The sequence below is a fragment of the Antedon mediterranea genome, chromosome 1, assembly GCF_964355755.1.
Source record: "Antedon mediterranea chromosome 1, ecAntMedi1.1, whole genome shotgun sequence".
NCBI lineage: Eukaryota > Metazoa > Echinodermata > Crinoidea > Comatulida > Antedonidae > Antedon > Antedon mediterranea.
The window spans coordinates 4336681-4356363 of record NC_092670.1 but is presented as its reverse complement, the minus strand read 5'-3'; the positions used below and the strand labels follow the sequence as shown (position 1 = coordinate 4356363).

Here is a 19683-nt window from a genome sequence, read left to right as displayed (position 1 = left end):
TAGTTTATGATTGTCGTAGTACCTGTGTTAGGTGCGATGATAAGTATACGGAAACAAGAATACACCGGGCCTAAGTACAAACTTAGGATTAGTATAAACAGAATAACTACTGAATAATTTATGTGGAGAATCAGTCCAAGTGAAGTTTCAAACACAGTGTACGCGCATCTATGCATTGATTTGCCATGACGCATTTCCAGAGTTCATTTATAGTAAGTAGCCTACCGCCGTCAGGGCCTACATTTTATATACAGTATAAATTATAATATACAACACAGGTTCCAGATAGGGGCTTTTTTGTGTTTGTAGCCTAGGGCCTACTTTTACTGCTATGACATGGCTATTTGTACGGTGTTGATACCCATAAACGTCACAACCTAAAAATACCGGATGAATATCTGGTATATATATGAAAGTTGCCCATAACATGTCACAAATTGAGATATTCAATTTCTTTTATTTCAGAAATATTTTATCCATATAAAAAAACTAATAACTTACAAAAAGAATTAAATTAAATTCACATCATTGAGAAAAACTAAACTAAAATATATATATAAATAACTTAAAATATTTGAAAACCGAAACAATTCAAGGATGGCCTGGAAAGCAGAACTCAACGCAAAAAGCTGGACAATCCCACATAAATCAAGGCAGAATAATGTGACATTGTGTCCAGTTTTTAAAATGTATCATTCATACAGTAAACAAAGCAACACACTAAATCAGAGCCCTCTCTTTTCCAATTGAATTTGTGTGTGAAAAACAAAATAATTCATTTGTAGCAGTTAGTACTTTGGGATGTTACTAATAAAAGTTGAAAATAATTATTTGTGTTGTAAGTATTTATTTTTAAAAAGGGATTTTTTAGGGTTTTGTTTTCAACTTTTTGTGTTTTTGTCATTGTAAAATCCACATATTTATTTGGCCCATAAACAAGTCAAAAAACTCAATTTCAAGCAAAGTATTCTTACATTGTTTTATTTCCTTATCTATCCATGATATTATAAACAATTAAATTTCTAAAAAACTCATACATTATATTTAATACACCTACCCTAATATTTCACACTATCAGTGCTACACTGTATCAAAAATATTGTTTACAAAAAAAATCACTTTATCCATTTTATCTTACTGTCAAATTTAAAAAAGAATCGGATCCCCCTTTTCGAAATGGACTATTTGAATAACTGCCAGATAACTTGTGATGCAGATATATTGTATAATCAAGTTTATATCATACATTTATTTTTCAGTTTAAAATGGTGTTTTAATTACAAATATATAACATTTTGCAGGAAATTGAATTAGCAATTCACAAAACAGCATTAATTTAGAAAAAAAGCCCCTTCTTTGGTTTTCAAAGTAATCTAGAAAAGTAGCCCGTCTCAAAAAGGAGCCCACCCTAGAGTTTAAAAAAGAAGACTATATATAATAATTTGATTTGGATAAACACTTGCACACAACCAACCATGTGAACAGTGAAAAACTGGAGTTTACAAAAAATTGAAAGAAAGAAGGATTTCAAATCCCATAAGCATCATCATATCATGCATCTTCCCTCTAAAATCAGATGCTAGATTATTTATGTTGATTATCGGATGGTGTCGAGTCCAATGTCCATAATTATGTACAGGAGTTAATATTAAACCAATAATCAAATAATACGTAAATTGACTGACCTAAATGTACAGTATTATACTTACTCTGTATTAAGACATTAAATCGATATACAGTATGATAGAAACTAATGGGGCTAGGGGATGGGGGTTTCAAGTTCCCCTTTTAAACTATAGACCACTGTAGCAGCAGATGTGAAAGTATATTATCATATATATTATATATATCATGACGATTTCAACCCTTTGTGGAAAAAAAACGACAACACCCCAACCTGGCTACTGACTGGCTTGTAGAAATTTAAATTGCTGTAAAAATAAAATTCAATATTGTATAGTTTACTTCATGCTGTGAGTTTACAGTCATTTTATTGATGTCATTGATGTGTTATTACTGGATTGACTTTTAATATTTAAAAATGTATGTTTTAAAATCATTTTATAGGGGGCTAATGGCTATACAGAGCTAAAAAAGTTCATGAAACGAAGTACAGACTTCAGCAAAGAATTCATCAATATATTGGGTGAAAGGTAATTATTTTAATTTATATAACTAGATGGTACGCGAGCGAAGCAAGCGTACCATCTAGGTTGTGCCCACAGATTTTTCTCGAATACACAGTAATTTCATCGTAAAAAAATGCTTTTTTTTTTAATGTACGTACTGCAGGACTATAATAGTTATTGTCGTTTACAGAAACGAATAAATAGACACGATAATTTATGTATTAAACTGAAATTTGGACTCATTTAAACAAACCCAATTTGCGTTTTGTGTGTAACATTAGGGTTGAGGGATGGGGAAGAGGATATGGGTACAAAGAAGAACAATATGTTTTAATATATTCTTTATCTACTCAGTAACGAAATATGTTTTTCATGTTTGATCTAGGCCTATAAATAATGTACCACTTGATACAGTAACACATTTGCGATTTAATACTTTGTTAAAACTGTCACTGTCATAGTCGATTGAAATAGCATAGTACATGCAACGATACACGTACCACTACAACGTTTATATTCTTTGTAATTATTAATTAATACAAACGTTGAGAAGCAACTGTCAGTAGTACAGTTTATTTGTATATTTTACGTTCTATATAACAGTAGGGCCTACTCACACTCACAATAATACGTTTATTTGTACATGATTGTGTTATACATCTAACAGTACCCACACTCACAGTAAATTCAATGGCGACCACAAATGTTAATACGTATTTTTACAGTAATGTCCAAGTATTGCAATACTATATCTATATATAGGTTTTAGGTTAATTCCCCAAGGGCCAATAAATTTACATACAGCTGGTGGTACTTGTGTTAAAGCAAAGAGTTGGAATGTTCCATTCATATTAAATCTATCAAAAAAGTATGTTTTTAAGAAAATAGGTCTGTCTTCAACATTATGATGCTGTACTCAAGCTGTTCAACCGGTTTTCAGCCATTAAAAACAATTATCGTAGGAGGAGATAGGAAAATGCGAAGCATCCTCGTATTATTGTATGCGGGTATTTTTCAAGATAGACATGCATTGGACAGTGTACACCACGATCGGAAAACACCCCTATTTGGGGCAAATCGTTGAACCTAAATTCGTTTTAATTGTCAATAACTAATTATCGAACTCCATTTAATTAGTAAACAGGGTTACATCAGGTGGTTAAAATCAGTATCGAAAGTACAAACCAACTTTATATACCATCGAGTAAACATTCTAGAAGTAACGCGCGATTTACCGAATTTTGCCCTTACGTAAATTTATATATAGATAATAAATAATTCTATTGTTATTTATTGCATTATAATTTTTAATAATATGTTTTTAAAATATTCATTACAGAGCAGAAATTGAGCTTTCATATGCTAAAGGACTTGCAAAACTTTCAAACAAAATTTCAAAGTCTGGAAAAGAATGCATTGGGTAAGTATTAGGTACATGTGTCAAATTGCTGAGCTATGCCAGCATTGAACAATAATTGAACTTGGGACTATATTATTTAATAACAAAATAGAACAATGTCACTTTAAGATGTATTGTCCCGAAAACATGAACAATAAAGATAAAATAAAATCAGATTTTAAATAGGGAATTTTTTAGTTTTAATAAAGTTAATCACTTCCATAGGGAAAAAAATATTTGTAATGGTTAAATTTATCCAAAAACCTTATCTGATCCAGATAAAAATTTAAAAAAACATTAATCCTCACTTTTTATTGATTGTGAAACATTTTTCATATTACAAATTATTCCTACCATTATATTAAACAAAAATTATTTAATAATTAGATTAGAATACAATTTATATGAAACATTTGCTTCTTGTTTTTCAACAGTTCCTTGGCACAAGCTTGGACCATTTTATCAATACAAATAGAATCAGAAAGCGAGTTGCATAAGTAGGTACCAGTTTGTTACTCATGCATGTAAAATTTTCACCAGACCATAACCACCACCTATATAACTACCACCTGTATATTTTAATTAATAACATAGCTTTTATTCTCAATTTTATAAATCAAAAACCACCTGTATATCTACCACCTGTATAATACCACCTGTATATCTACCACCTGTATATCTACCACCTGTATATCTACTAGTGTGTAACCACTCACTGTGTAACCACCCAATGTGTAACCGCTAAAAGAGGACCAGGAGAGGATTTGTTTTATAATTCATTTCATACTCCAAAATTACCAGTTAATGAATTTAAGAGCAATTTTAGTATTTAAATATTTTTTTTTTACATATGTATATATTATGCTTTAATTTTGTAGTTAAGTTACACATTTAGACCTCATGCGAGACCAGTACTTGTGTATTGAATGAGTTTTCCAGAATAAAGAAAGATATGAAATGAAGCCACCGTTTTTTGATTCACACATGAAATGATTCTACTTACCTTTTTGTTTTTTACAGAAAATTTAGTGATGTTATGCATTCTGAACTTGCTAAGCCCTACAAAACATTTCTAGAACAACAGATTAAGGGACAAAAGTCTGTAAGTATTTGGTTTGAAATTTGAGACTACTGTATTTACATTACAGCTGCATAGTGGATTTTGTATTAATTTGCTGTCAGAAACAAATCCTATGTGCAATGTTCTGGAAATTATGAGTTTTATAAATTGTCTGTTATAATACTGTAGATTGATTCACCTGTGGAAAAGGCTGCAAAGGTTTGGACTGACAAGAAACAGAGTATGGCAAAAGTAAGTGGTTATCTTATCTTATATATTATATAATTGTTTGGTCTTTTTTGATGGAAACAAATAATAGGCATTTGGTACACTAAAAACTGTTGTTATATCCTTAATAGGGTGTCCCTTGAGTAGGTGTTGTAGTGTTAAAACATATTGCCCCTCGTTTCATAAAAGTATCCACTCAATAAAGGTGTCCCTAATAGTCCCAAAAAATGGTTCTACTTTGTGCAAAATATGGATATTTGTTATCTATTTCTATTTTCATTTGTTATGTTTGTGTTTAATAGTTTGATTTGCTTCTTTAGGCCAAGAAAAATGTTATTAGTAAAACAAAAGATTGTGAACTCATGTCTCAGCAAATTGATGATTCAAGTGTGAAAAAACCACTCACAGAAAAGGAACTGAATAAGGTAACATAGCAAGTATTTAATTTACATCATCATAAGATGATGTTCGTTATACACATTTTTCTTGCTACGCAAGGGGTATTAAAATGACCGCAATTGTACTGGAAATTTTGTTATTATAATACAACATTATCCGCCATCTTGAATCCAAGTTAGCCATACTGCGTTGAAACACTTGGGTTGACGCAAGGATACACTCAGTTGCCAATAATAATATAACAATATCCAAACAATGAATGTTGATGAGTTGGATGGTCAGAATATTTCATGAGTTGCTCGAAGCTGAGTTAAATTGAGCAGTCAGTTTTCTTTTTCTCGCTATTCAACAAAAATTCAATATTTGTTAACCATTCAAATTGCAAGAATACAATCAGGCGTGTTTTAATATGAAATGCTTAATTTATTTTGACAGATCTTTATTATTAATCAATTATTAATTATTATCAATCACATTACCCCATGTTTTGTATTATTTGAAAGTTACAATCAAAAACTCAAAAAGCTGAAACAGTTGTGGTAAAAGCAGATTCTGAACACATAGCTGCAGTAAAGAACCTAGAAAGTGCACGACATGACCTGGAATGTGCTGTACGGGTTTCTGCAAGTCAATATCAAGGTTTACAGGAAGAGAGGTTTGTCCAGTTAAAAGATCTCTTGGGAAAACTGTCTAACCATATGTCACTGCTTGGCCCAAATCTTAATGAGGTAAGTAAACTGACCACAATGATTAATATTTGAATTTTACAAGCCAATTTACACTGACGAGCAGTAACAGTAAGCGCGAAAATCACATAGCTTGTCCCATGTAGAATCCGTATCTAGTAGATCCTGCCCGTCCGCTGTAAACGTTGTGTGTAAATGGTCATAAGGAATAACACTTAACTTACTTACTTGTTTGCATAGCTATCCCCATTATTGGGGACATTTCGCCGTCATTGATATTATGTTGACATAGCACAACAATGAGAGACATTAATTTTGATGAGAACACTAATTAATTTAAAAAAAACTAAAAACCTGAGACCTGTAACCCTGGGTAGGGACCCTGACGGGAACTCTCCCTCCGGGTCAAAGGGATCCCGAAGCTCATATTACCCAGCCTATTTACATTTAAAATGTAACATTTAACACTATGAGTGAACTGAACTAAAGATGATAACAAAATGATATTTCAAATTGCAATTTCAGATTACTCAAAGAATTTGCCAAGCAGCAAGTGTGATCGATCCTGATTCTGACATAGAGATTATTGCGACAACTTTTTCAACAGAGGTGACCATTGATCAGGTTCTGTATGATTCTTATGTAAGTCCAAACTAATTATTAACTCAAATATAAATAACGATATAACTGTTAGACTTGATCCAAGTGTGTAGTTATTGTATTATTATGTTAGTCCACCAGTCGGCATTTCGTTTTTTGTTGTTGAAAACTACAAACTTGTAAAGGGCGAATATAAATTGATTTGCAGACTGTATGTGCCAAAATATTTATCTTTTTACTAATTTTTGTCTAGAACCTAGAGTATGTAAATATAAATGTGGGGAATAGCCTATGATTCACAGCCTCATGAATTGTGGTTACTTTTTATACAACTGAATGTACTTCATTTGTATTTATGCAAATACGAACTCGAGCTTACATACAGGCCAAGCGGTTAAGACAGAGGTACTGCAATGCATAGCCATACAATTACCACAGGTTCTTTCAATGCTCTTCTCAACCATAGCTCTGGTGCTCAGAGAATGACTTAAACCAGGAGGTCCAGCGTACACTACATGCTCGTGTGCACTTAAAGGTACCAAGTGCATCTTTTGGAAGAGTAGGGGTTACCCCAATGTGCTGGTTCAATCCTTGCTGTTGTGGGCAGATGAATGAGTGCCGGTTGGTGGCAGGAGGTTGTTGTAGAAGTTGTACAGTATGTGTGCTCCACATAAAATAATCATGTGCTATTCACGATTTTTTCCTTCATACTTTGGAAAAACAAAAATGATGTTTATTTGGTACCTTAATAAACTTTCTAATGTTTTGTTCATCATTTAAATTCTGTGTCTTATTATGAATTTAAGGAAGAAGATATGAAAAATACTATGAAAGTTGATCGACGTCGAACGAGCCTCCTTAGAAAGCTGAAAAGTATAGACCAGGAGATTTACAAAGAACAGAAAACAAAAGAAGGTTCTCAATATTTTATATTCAATGGTTCATATTGAATGGGAATTCATGTAAAAGTACTTAATGTTTATAAACTAAGAAATCATATGCTTTTAGGGTCACCCTCATTAATTAGGTTTAATAAATAAAATAAAAGACTTTACTTGTGTTGTATCATAATGCTGTGTAAATGAATACAAAATTAAACTCAATTTTTAGCTTCATTCCAGCATTAATTGTTTTTTTCAGGTATTAAAAGGTTGTCAGGAGCATATGGCAAAACTCCTGGCTATGCTGATGAGGACACTAAAAACAGCGTCACTCAAAAAATACATAATGTAAGTGTCTATAAAAGAAACTAAACACAAACCATAAAAGATTTTAAAAAAGTAACCTAAAGACAAGAATCTTATGTTTGTCAATATTCGTAACATTTCGAAAAGGCATATTGGGATAAAATAAAGCCAATGGACGAGTCATGGTGTAGGGCACCCTCAATATGTTAGAAATGTAAAGACTTTTTTATACTGTATAAAAGGTAGGATCATCTGGGACGTTTCAGCCCAGGGACACGCATTAATGGTTTATCTTTCTAGTTGGGAGATGGCACTGTTAGAATGGCGGTGTGACCATTTGACCCTGATCCTTCAGATACAGTATTTTCATTGCAAAATTGACAGGCACGATATTCTTGTGTTATATTGGTGTCAACTGAAGATTGAATAATATTTTTTGAATAGATATGGAATTGTATGAGTTTTAGACATAAGTTTCTTTGATTGAAGAACAACATTTTGTGATAAATAAAATAATGTTTCTTTTTAATAGTCTGATGAAATGATAGACCTTCTAGAGGCATCTAAGTATAAGCTACATGCAACATTGGCTTTATTGGACAGGACAGCTCAACCGGTTGCAGAGATAGGAAATCACATCAAAAAAGAAAGAGACAAGCAGGTAGTACACATGGGATATAGTATCTTCTTTAAGGGTCTTTCACACCTGTTCTGGCACGGTTCAGGTCCGACGCCGGCAAATCCATATCGATTGGCGCATAGTCGCGTGGAGCGTTGTGAAAACGAAAGATTCACGTTCGATTCGCTGAACCGGAACCGTATCGGAACAGGTGTGAAAGACCCTTCCAGCAATCTCACTCAGAGGTGATAGAACAGGTCTTCTTGGGTCAGGACTAATAAAGATGTAAATTTTCCCCCGAAAACATGAAACGGACCATTAATAATACATTTTGCAATTTTAATAAAGCTCTTTACATTTTGTAATTGAAAAAAAAATACAATGATTTCACTTATAAAAAGACAAAATAAACAGTTAAATTTGAACAGAAACCTATTGTCAATTTTTGGTTAAAATAAATTTTTTTTATCCAATTATACCAACTCGCACAATCCGGCCTGGTCCTGGTTTGTAACATTCAGTCTAAACTTGACCTTGTTTATATATATTATTGTTTGAAGGTTTTGCATGGCAAAATCAACATGTATGTATCAAAGTTTGTGGTATACCATGTGGTGTACCACAAACTTTATATCAACTTGTTTATATAATTCAAATTTTAAAAAAAATATAAAAAGTAATTAAATTTATCATGAAAAAATCAACAGGTGCAGTCAAAATAATAGATAATAATCATAGACTATTCAACTTGTATAATTTGCTCCAAAAATTATAGTCAACAACCCAGGTGTCCAATGTATTTATTTATTTTATGAGGGTGGTCCATCCAGCCGAAGCTGACCATTAGAGACCCTACAAAATATACAACATAACGAGACATAAATATGTAGCAATAAAAATAAAATTAAAATAAATATAATTTTATAAAGATAAAATAAAGCACAACAAAATTAGAATTGAATGCTTGCATGAGTGACAACTGTTGGTGTCAAGAAATGTCTAAATTATTTTCTAAACATTCTTACAAGGTTTAAACATTTTTAAACTTTTGGTGTAATTTATGTACAATAAAGTTAATGTGTAAAGCTCTATCTACATTATCAAACTTTATGTGACAAAAAAATGAGATGTGTCCATATATGGACATGATGATGTCATATCACTAGCATATTTGGGCATATCACTACCATATTTAGGCACCTTCTACTTTTTTTGTCAAACTAATTTGATAGTGTATACAGAGCACATTTTATTTTTCATCTATTTGTGATATAATTATTACTAATTTCCCCACTAAACCACACAAACGGTCTTTCTATCTAATTTGACAATTATTTACAGGGTTTTCAGAATTCTATCTTAAGAAGGCAGAGATCAAATGCAAGTCTACCACCAAGTAGATTCTCAAGTGATGCAACTACACCAACAGTAGGTAAGCACATTAATGGTTTATGCTTTACATTATAAATGATATTAAACATTGAATACCTCAGGGAATTCTTATTATTCCATCCCACATTTGATTAAAAGTAGGTTGTATTTAATAAAGGTTCACGAATGATAGAAAAACCAGAGACCGCACCTACCCTACCCTACCCTTCACGATTATTTCCTATTGAACAGACCACATTTTAAATGTTTCCCCGTTTCCTATTTCCTAGTATTGACATCTACTCCTACCCCTTGCGCATATGCTATAACTTTAAGAATAATTGATAATATTGATGTGATTGTTTAGTACACTTTCAATGTGCATTGTGTTGCAAATGTATTTTTGGGTTCTAGGACACCTACCCCCTAGACAGTTACCCCCCGGATGTTTACCACCCGGACAACTACCCCCTTAGGACAACTACCCCCCGGACAACTACCCCCTTAGGACAACTACCCCCTTAGGACAACAACCCCCCGGACAACCACCCCCTTAGGATAACCACCCCCTTAGGATAACCACCCCCCGGTCAACCACCCCCCGGTCAACTATCCCCCGGTCAACTATCCCCCGGTCAACTATCCCCCGGTCAACTATCCCCCGGTCAACTATCCCCCCCCCCCATCCAAAAGTAGACAAATATATAGGACCGGTTTCTGTAAAAATGAAATCATCTGTTTTTAACGGGTGTTTCGAAACTAGAGATCCGAGACCAGAGACCTGAAACGAGACCCAATACGAAAAGGGAGACCTATATTTGGGTCTCCCTTTTCGTATATTATTAGGGTCTCCCTTTTCGTATAGTGTGGTCTCTCTTTTCGTATAGTGGGGTCTCCCTTTTCTTATAGTGGGTCTCCCTTTTCTTATAGTGGGTCTCCCTTTTCGTATATTTGGGTCTCCCATTTTGTATATTTGGGTCTCCCTTTCGTATAATTGGGTCTCCCTTTTCGTATATTTAGGTCTCCCTTTTCGTATATTAGGGTCTCCCTTTTCGTATAGTGGGGTCTCCCTTTTCGGTTCTAGGACACCTACCCCCTAGACAGTTACCCCCGGATGTTTACCACCCGGACAACTACCCCCTTAGGACAACTACCCCCGGACAACTACCCCCTTAGGACAACTACCCCCTTAGGATAACAAACCCCCGGACAACTACCCCCCGTCAACTACCCCCCGGTCAACTACCCCCCCCCCCCCCCATCCAAAAGTAGACAAATATATAGGACCGGTTTCTGTAAAAATGAAATTGTTTTTAACGGGTGTTTCGAAACTAGAGATCCGAGACCAGAGACCTGAAACGAGACCCAATACGAAAATGGAGACCTATATTTGGGTCTCCCTTTTCGTATATTATTAGGGTCTCCCTTTTCGTATAGTGTGGTCTCTCTTTTCGTATAGTGGGGTCTCCCTTTTCTTATAGTGGGTCTCCCTTTTCTTATAGTGGGTCTCCCTTTTCGTATATTTGGGCCTCCCATTTTGTATATTTGGGTCTCCCTTTCGTATAATTGGGTCTCCCTTTTCGTATATTTAGGTCTCCCTTTTCGTATATTAGGGTCTCCCTTTTCGTATAGTGGGGTCTCCCTTTTCGTATAGTGGGGTCTCCCTTTTCGTACGTGGGTCTCCCTTTTCGTATATTTAGGTCTCCCTTTTCGTATTGGGTCTCTGGTCTCTGGTCTCGGGTCTCTAGTTTCGAAACACCCGTTTTTAACCGATTATTCTGTTTAACAGCACGCTAGACCCTAGATGTGCTAGATTTAAAGTACCGTATTTATTGAAAAAACGGCCTGGGCTGTTTATTGTTTAGGTGGTTTTTAGGTGGACATTTATTGGAAGAAAGTTGTTTATTCAATGGGAGGGGGTATAATCTAATGGAAATAGACGCCGATTATTCCATATGATGTTTCATGGGAGTGACATGGTCACCGTTTATTTGAGGGGAATTTATTTAAAGATCGACGTTTATTCGGTGAGTGAACATTGAGGTCAAATATCAAAAGTGATATTATTCTTCAAGTGTACAAAAATACATATATGACAAATTTGAGACAAATATTAATTCTTTTAAGACCAGTGGTTATCGAAGCATTGTCCTGACGCAAAAATTATTATTATTATAGCGATCCCAGTCTTTACAGTAAATACAGGGAGTACTATATAATACGTTCGACTATCCTATGATCATGTGTGACGATCTTCAGTTTATACCAGGCTATATTTATGTTCAATCTTTTACTTTTGTTTACAATAATGAATAGTAATTCGTCAAAGTAACGAATTAAAATATAGTTATTAATTCCTATTATACACTGTTGCAGAGTCAGGTTGTTGAATGGTCTGGGTGGTTAGGGTGTTCTAAAGGGATAGTTTTCTGGGTGGTAATTGTCCGGGGGGTAATTGTCCGGGTGGTAATTGTCCGGGGGGTAATTGTTCCTAGGGGGTAATTGTCCGGGGGGTAGTTGTCCAGGGGGTAGTTGTCCTAAGGGGGTTGTTGTCCGGGGGGTAGTTGTCCTAAAGGGGTAGTTGTCCTAAGGGGGTAGTGGTCCAGGTGGTGGTTGTCCGGGGGGTAGTTGTCCGGGGGGTAAATGTCCAGGGGGTGAATATCCGGATACGGTATTTTTGTATTATCATTTCAATTCATTTATTTATTTATTCGACATTCAAAAATGTCCTGGGACCTTGAAAGCAATGAAGTCACCATAACTTAACCAACTCCCTGACTTAACTACATAGAATTATTTATCAATATTCAATATACAATAAAAACATATAAAATTGGTAAAATAAAATCATTATTACACATTTTAATTTGCCTCCCTCTAATATTCTCAAAACCCTATATTGCTCACTCATCCTTCCTTATATGAACTACTGTAATATTAACTGAACCAGCACATACCCAGCAAACATCAGTAAACTTTTCATTCTGTAAAAAAATCTATCGGGACTATCATCTGTCACATTCCACCCTTTTATTTTCAAAAGTTATACCATGTTCTCATGTCTGGCTCTAGATCGGTTAAGGTTAGGAGGCCAAGATGTTGAGTTATTGGGCCTTTTTAGCGGTGTTGTGCCTGTATACTACGGCCTATATGAAATAAAAACTCATGGTCTAGCTGTGATGTATATTAACTTCCGGTTGCATCTAGAGTGGTTTGTAGATGCAGTTTTCTAATTTTTATCGGATACAATCACACTCCGATCTGCTAATTTCTCGCGATTGGTTAGACATCAAATATTAGATTGAATTGAACATGAATGTACTGTAAACTTTTGCATATTTTTCTGTAAACCTATCATTTACTACAGTCAACTCTCCAAATACTGGGACACCCTTGGGCTGGCCTAGTATGACTAGTTTTCTGTGGAATGTTATTCATAATGACTTGTTTTAAATTTTAAATAAACAATTAAATGCATTTAGGACCTATTGGACCTCAAGAAAAGGTCTGGTTTTGGGAGAGTTTCCTGTTTTCAGAGAGTCCGGTATTGAAAGAGTAATTTGTACTTGATAATAACATGATCCAAAGTCAATGGAGCATTAATAATTAGAATAACTTAAGCTGTTAAAGGGGTCATTATAACCATGGAGAAATTTCTCCATGTTATAACTATGGAGGAAATATATACTGTATATTTCCTCCATGTTATAACCATGCTTGTGCAATACTCCACATTTAAATCAATTATAAAAAAGTACTTAAATACGTTTAGTTCAATTATTTCATTCGTTGATCTTGATGATCTTTTTAGGTAGCCTACTCAGATATTAAATAATCTTTTTAAAAATTCTAGATGAAGAGGGGCATTCAAAAGGTGGTCATTGTTGGTCAAAATCTTTGTGATTGTTTTTAATTCAAACAAAACTTTCAAAAATGTTTATAGGCCTGTTTGTTTCATTATTACATGAAGCCAACAATTTATTAAACATTTTTTTTCATTGGTTTGTAAAGCTTGTCTACACAATAAAACTTTACGGGACAAAAAAATGTGATGTGCCCATATATGGACATAATGATGTCATATCACTACCATATTTGGGAATGTCACTACCATATTTGGATACATCATACTGTTTTTGTAAACTAGTTTGATAGTGTAGACAGAGCTTTTAAGCAATTGAGTGGTAAATATGTTTACATTATTATTATTACAGGTGAGACAATGAATGAAGTAGCAACACACCAAGCAATAGTAGCCGTACAAGGTGACCAGGTATCTAGCACTTACAACCCACCAGCATATGATGACTGTGTATATAAACAAGCTATTGCTAAGTATGACTATGATGCACAAGAAAATGATGAGCTTACTATAAAACAAGGCAAGTCTTTTATAAAAAAATTTTTTATTTCATACGCATCCAACAGCGAGTAACTCGTCAATTACAGGATAGATAAACTATTTAATAATTTGTCGCGCTTATAAACTAAGTATAATTTGAGGCTTAGGCAGTGGAGTTGAAAGAGTTGTGTTACAACCCAGGCACTAGGTAAGGATTGAACTCCTGACCTTGGTATTGGAAAGCAAGCATGTTAAACACCAAGCTACACTACACTATATTCTTGTATGAAGAATTGCATGAGCACTATCACTATGGCTCTATGTATGTAGTCTACTTTTAATAAAAGCTGTTTTTATGACAAATATTTTTAGCCATTACCAAGTAGCCTTAGTCGTCATAATTAATAATGATTTAATTATAATGTTAAATTCTTCAAAGTTTAATTCTATTTGCTGTAATGAAATATTTGGTCTACTTGACACACAAATCAGCAAGTAGTTTTCTAATTAATTTAAGCAATCCAACTATTTCGTTTGGGAAAGAATCAGTCAAGTACACAATAACGCTTTTATTTATCTTTGGCACTGGCCATCATAAATATGTCATATTTAGTGCTCATAAATTTTCATATGAAAATTGGGAAAAATATAGCAGCTATAAATTCACATACCTACAATTTTTACAATTAATTTTTCATATTTCAGTCCACCTTAAGCTAATCCCCATAGATGCAAATCTTTGACAGGCTTTGGGCCCATTACTCTTTAGATGACTGGCACGGAGATAGTCACCCTCTGATCCTGCTTGTTCCTTCTAATAACCATTTTATATATAATATTTTATAGTTCTACTAAAATAGATTTTTTACATGCAGAAAGTTATTTCTTTGTTGTTGTTTAAATATAATTATATGTTCCAAAATACAATATAATATTTCAAAAATGGAAAATGTTATTTTCATATAGGTTGACTTTGAATACCCTTTAGCAATACTGGCTAAACACAGTATGTTATAAATTACTGTATATTATTAGAATAATAGTGTATTATTAGAACGATAATGTTGTATCTCATTGTGTCCTCACTCAACCTGTTTGTAAAGTAGCCTGTGTAAGTGAAATCCATGTATGATTTTATAATCTAAGGGAAAAATGTAACTTCCTGAACAAGCAGAATCGCTTTGACGTAGCCTTGACCGAGGACAGTGGTTTAGGCTTTAGCTTTATCTATCGGTCTTAATCTGTATAAAAACAAGTTGAACGGTGTCTTCATTTGTAGGGAATGGTTCAATTACTTTTACTATACACAATTACAGTCTGTAGTGTTTAATGTCCTGGTTGTTTTCGGTTGATTTGTCCCGTCTCTTATCCCGCTTGTCTTTGTTCCTTCATTTTATGTCCGAGGCAGACCCGACTCAAGATCCTGTATCTTTCTGGGATCCTGCCTTCTTCTTCCTTCCCTCCCCCTCCCCCTGATTTATTGTTATTTGTCCATGTTATTTCTTATTTATTCCATTTTTGTTTCAATCTTAAAAGGGAAGTAAATAAATGTTATTTTGAATTAATTTGAATTACTACTATAGCCTAGTGATTTTCCATGTGATAACAGTTAGCACTAAGAAAAAAATATCAATTATTATTATATAATACAGTGGTGGTGCCATCGAGGTGGAAGGCGGTGCCTGGTTGTCCCCCAACTAACCCCCCTCCCTTCGTCAGAGAGGAAAACATATTTATTGGGCTGCACTATACTGTAACATCTTTAAAAGCGGCTAACACTACTATATCTGATATCATTTGGCTCCTTAGCGGCACCAGCCAATGAATGCTTACTTCACACGCATCCCTATCCTGAACAAACATCATGATACTTTAATAAGCACTATACAATCATTTTTAATGTTGAAGTAAAGGTAGTAAATAGTAATAGTAAATTTACATTATTTTTACAGGTGATGTTTTAAAAGTTCTTGAAAGTATGGATGATGGATGGAGTAAAGGCGAACTAAATGGCCAAGTAGGTGTCTTTCCTACTAGCTACATTTAATGACAGCATTAATAACACTACAGCAGCATTTGTAAAATACATATCTTTGCATTTAGGTGTTGGGATTGTAAGGATCATTTAATGAGGCCTACAACATCATTTGTCAAACTGTGTACTTTGTTCAATCAACATAAAAATTATATTTCATTTTTTCAAATTATTTTATTCTTTGTTTTTCTTGTGTGGTAAACAATGCATATAAATAAATAATATACAGAATATATAACCAAAAGTTTAAGATAATTTTTATACACTATACATAATATATAAGATGGTTTTCATAATCTTATGGTTTTAATCTTCTTGAAACTAGATTAAAATGATAAATAATAATAATAATAAAGGGATTACTTAATTCCTCAATTCACACAAACATAAATGTTTTAATTCAAGATGAACACAGAAATGAAATAATAAATTTAAAATTATAGCATAGAGTGATATATAAGAACTTTAAAGGTTTATAATGCAAGTCCAAGATGCTATTTTTACTTTGCTCAAATTTTTTTTACTTTTTACTCAAATATTAAAACACGCCTATAATTTTGGTTCCCACTAGAGGGAAATTCTTCCTCAATGCAACGTAATCGACGCAACGCAATTTATGATTCATCATCACTGTTGTGACGTACGCACAACAAAAAACTGTGTCCCCACTGTATACATGTTCATGAATACTCTGCGTCATGGTGGGAACCACGTTTTATACATAGTGTTTTCACGTATATACCTGTACATAGTATTAACGATAACAAGATTTTCTTCGTAATCATCACCTCATTTTCTTTCCCTAAAATTGATTAGGTACCTACAAACTTTCTCTTTCTGGCAAATATATTGTTCCAAATAAACTTCACAATCACCAATCAATATAGATTATAGACATGAAAAGCAAAACTCAATGCTGAATGTTTTTCGAGAAGCAATATGAAGGCTAACAGGTCTTGCGGAGGATCGCCATTTTGTTGTTGGAAAATGTAGTAATAATAATAAGTAACTGTAGGCCTATCATAATTTCTGATGATATCATTAATTTTTAATCAAATTATGAAAATGTGTACATTTTGAAAGAATATATTAATATGTTTGTTTAGTTGTACTCTAAAATTGAATAATATATTTAAAATTTATACTTTTTATGCCGCATAATAATGTTGTTTCACCTTGATTTTTATAATCTTGATATCTTTTAATAATTGTAAATCTATGTATTACCATCTATATATCTGGTGTTTTTATATTTAGTATATTTTATTGTTAATATTGTATTGAATTCTGATTAACATGAAATATAAATGTATATTTTTTTAAAGAAAATAATTTAGAACAAAACAATAAACTACGAATCACTATGTCTTGTTTTATTAATTTGTATTGCAGTAGCTGCTGTTGTTTGTATTATAGGCCTAATTAAATGTGTTGATTGTCCATTTTATATATTTCTATGTTTTTATTTTTGAATACATGAATAGGCTGCGTCCTAGTGGGCACCACGTTGTATACATAGTGTTTCAAAATATATACCTGTACATAGTATAAGGATAGCAATATTTTCTTCGTAATCTTCATTAGGTATCTGCAAACTTTTTTTTATATTTTTGCAAGATCTATACATGAGACAAACTTAATCTCCCTAATCATGCTGTAGACATCGAAATACAAGCTTCACTTTTATTACTTTGTCCCGCACATGGCCATGTATTACCAATAGTAAATGAACCACTGGTCTATCAGATAGGTGGTAATCCCCCTGCCACAGGGACTATTATTATGCCTATTAGAAATGTACTTGTTGTTTTTGTACGTATTTATTATATTTTATTTTTATGAAAGTGACTCACTACTTAATATTATAGGATAATGTCGAACATTAAATAACTAATGTGTCTGCTGCATTTATTCATTTATACGATAGTGGCTGATTTAAGTCTTTGTGATTCAGATAATTAAACCACACCCTATATGATGAATGATATACAGTATAGTAGTCAGGTTTTTTTTCTATACAGTAATGCTTGAACGCCTAGTAAAAATATGACTCATATTTGCTATAAATTGAACAAAGAAAACTAAATAGGATAGCGCCGATTTTCATTTTTTTGACGGAGACTGAATATTAAATTGCACAACAAAATAGGAAATGGAGTCATCCATCTAATTATAAAGCCTGTTTTTCACTAGGTGAAATTATTCGAGATTCGAAAGCGTTGACTAAAGGGTCTTTAAAGGGTCTTTCAAACATGTTCCGTTCCGGTGCGGCGCCGGAAAATCCAATCGAAGATATTTCGTTTTCACGCGGCTACACGCATATCAATTTGGTGCATAGCGTCGTGAAAACGAAACATTCGCCGGACCGGAACCGTGCCGAAACATGTGTGAAAGACCCTTAATGCATGCGCAAACGTATTAATATTATACTCGTGAAAAATGCGCAACCAGCATGAATGCTCGATTGGCCCGATTATATCCGCTAATAAAATTGGTCTTAACAGATGGGCTAGTCCGACTAAAGGAAAGGGGTGACATAATACAACATATTGATTATACATAAATAGTACATACAACTAATTTCCTGATTAGGTATTATAGACCTTAGTTACACTGAAAACAGAAAACAGAAAAAGACCATAACAAAGGAAATGTTTAAAAACCTAATTCACTCTCAACACATGCAACGGTACAACAATGAATCATGTAGAAACATCGACCGACAAATATAATATATAGGCCTACCTTAGATATTTGGGACAACTAGTTTTTAATCACTGCCTGTCATTCATTTTATTCATTTCGTTTGCACAACCTTTACAATTACCTCGTCTATTTCAACCAAAACACAGGTGGAAAATATGCAAATAAGTCATTGCGTACCACAAAAGACTAGACGTCACAACAATAATACCGAGCAGCACCAGACGTGAGCAATGACCAACATAAATGAAACTGACATTAAACAACACAAATGACTATAATACTAATAGACTAAAACTGAAATGAGCCAACCACCGCGAGGCACATGGGACCGTCGAAAACCAAAAGCCGACGGGAGAGATCAAGTAGCACTTATCCTGGATGAGAGCTGCAGAGAATGGGGTATCTACATTTGGGAGTACTCCACTACTACTGTCATTATTAATGTCACCTATGCTAAGGCTGTGTATGACATCCATGTCAACAATTCAACACCATAGACTACACATGGGTTCCTTCAACACCAGCTCGTTCCGCCATGTGTACAATAAACCGTCTGGGGGAGGGATGAAAAGTCATAGTGTGTATGGCACGCAACTAAGCTTTCCATAGAGAACATGCGAATGGTAAGGATCCGCACTCACTTCACATAAGCCTACCAGCCCTACATAATTCAGGTAGTACAGATGAACTTTGAATTGCCACACCTGCGTGTTCCTTGGATTAAAAAGCGCAAATTCATTTTGTAAGGTATTGCATATCTCAGGGAAATGCGGATATCTCGTTAATGCGAAACGGGTAAAGTGTCTTACTGTTTTCACTACCGGTATAATACAATACAACCTTGTGGAGTCAACCACAAGTGTACCGGCGGTAATATACTTAATACCTTGTAGGAGGAAAAATGAAATGTAAAAAAAAAAGA

At 33.8% G+C, this 19683-nt stretch overlaps 2 protein-coding genes across 2 annotated transcripts in view; both read left to right on the top strand.

Moving 5' to 3' along the window:
- Positions 1–19683, top strand: part of LOC140054221 (small ribosomal subunit protein eS8-like) — a 225609-nt gene that overhangs the window by 106933 nt on the left and 98993 nt on the right. The gene's annotated exons all lie outside the window — the stretch shown is intronic.
- Positions 45–18008, top strand: LOC140054019 (nostrin-like). The gene is made up of 15 exons (XM_072098815.1): positions 45–212; positions 2068–2153; positions 3469–3549; positions 3963–4025; positions 4549–4630; positions 4778–4840; positions 5137–5241; positions 5719–5943; positions 6427–6543; positions 7308–7416; positions 7642–7730; positions 8221–8349; positions 9649–9739; positions 13893–14060; positions 15973–18008. The coding sequence occupies exons 1-15, from the start codon at positions 186–188 to the stop codon at positions 16065–16067; spliced, it is 1530 nt and encodes a 509-aa protein (XP_071954916.1). The 5' UTR covers positions 45–185; the 3' UTR covers positions 16068–18008.

Excerpts from the sequence above, each read along its gene's own strand:
- LOC140054019 (XM_072098815.1), top strand. The coding sequence starts at position 186 with ATGACGCATTTCCAGAGTTCATTTATA. Across the intron at positions 213-2,067 it reads ATTTCCAGAGTTCATTTATA|GGGGCTAATGGCTATACAGA; the intron begins GTAAGTAGCCTA and ends ATCATTTTATAG. Across the intron at positions 9,740-13,892 it reads TGCAACTACACCAACAGTAG|GTGAGACAATGAATGAAGTA; the intron begins GTAAGCACATTA and ends TTATTATTACAG.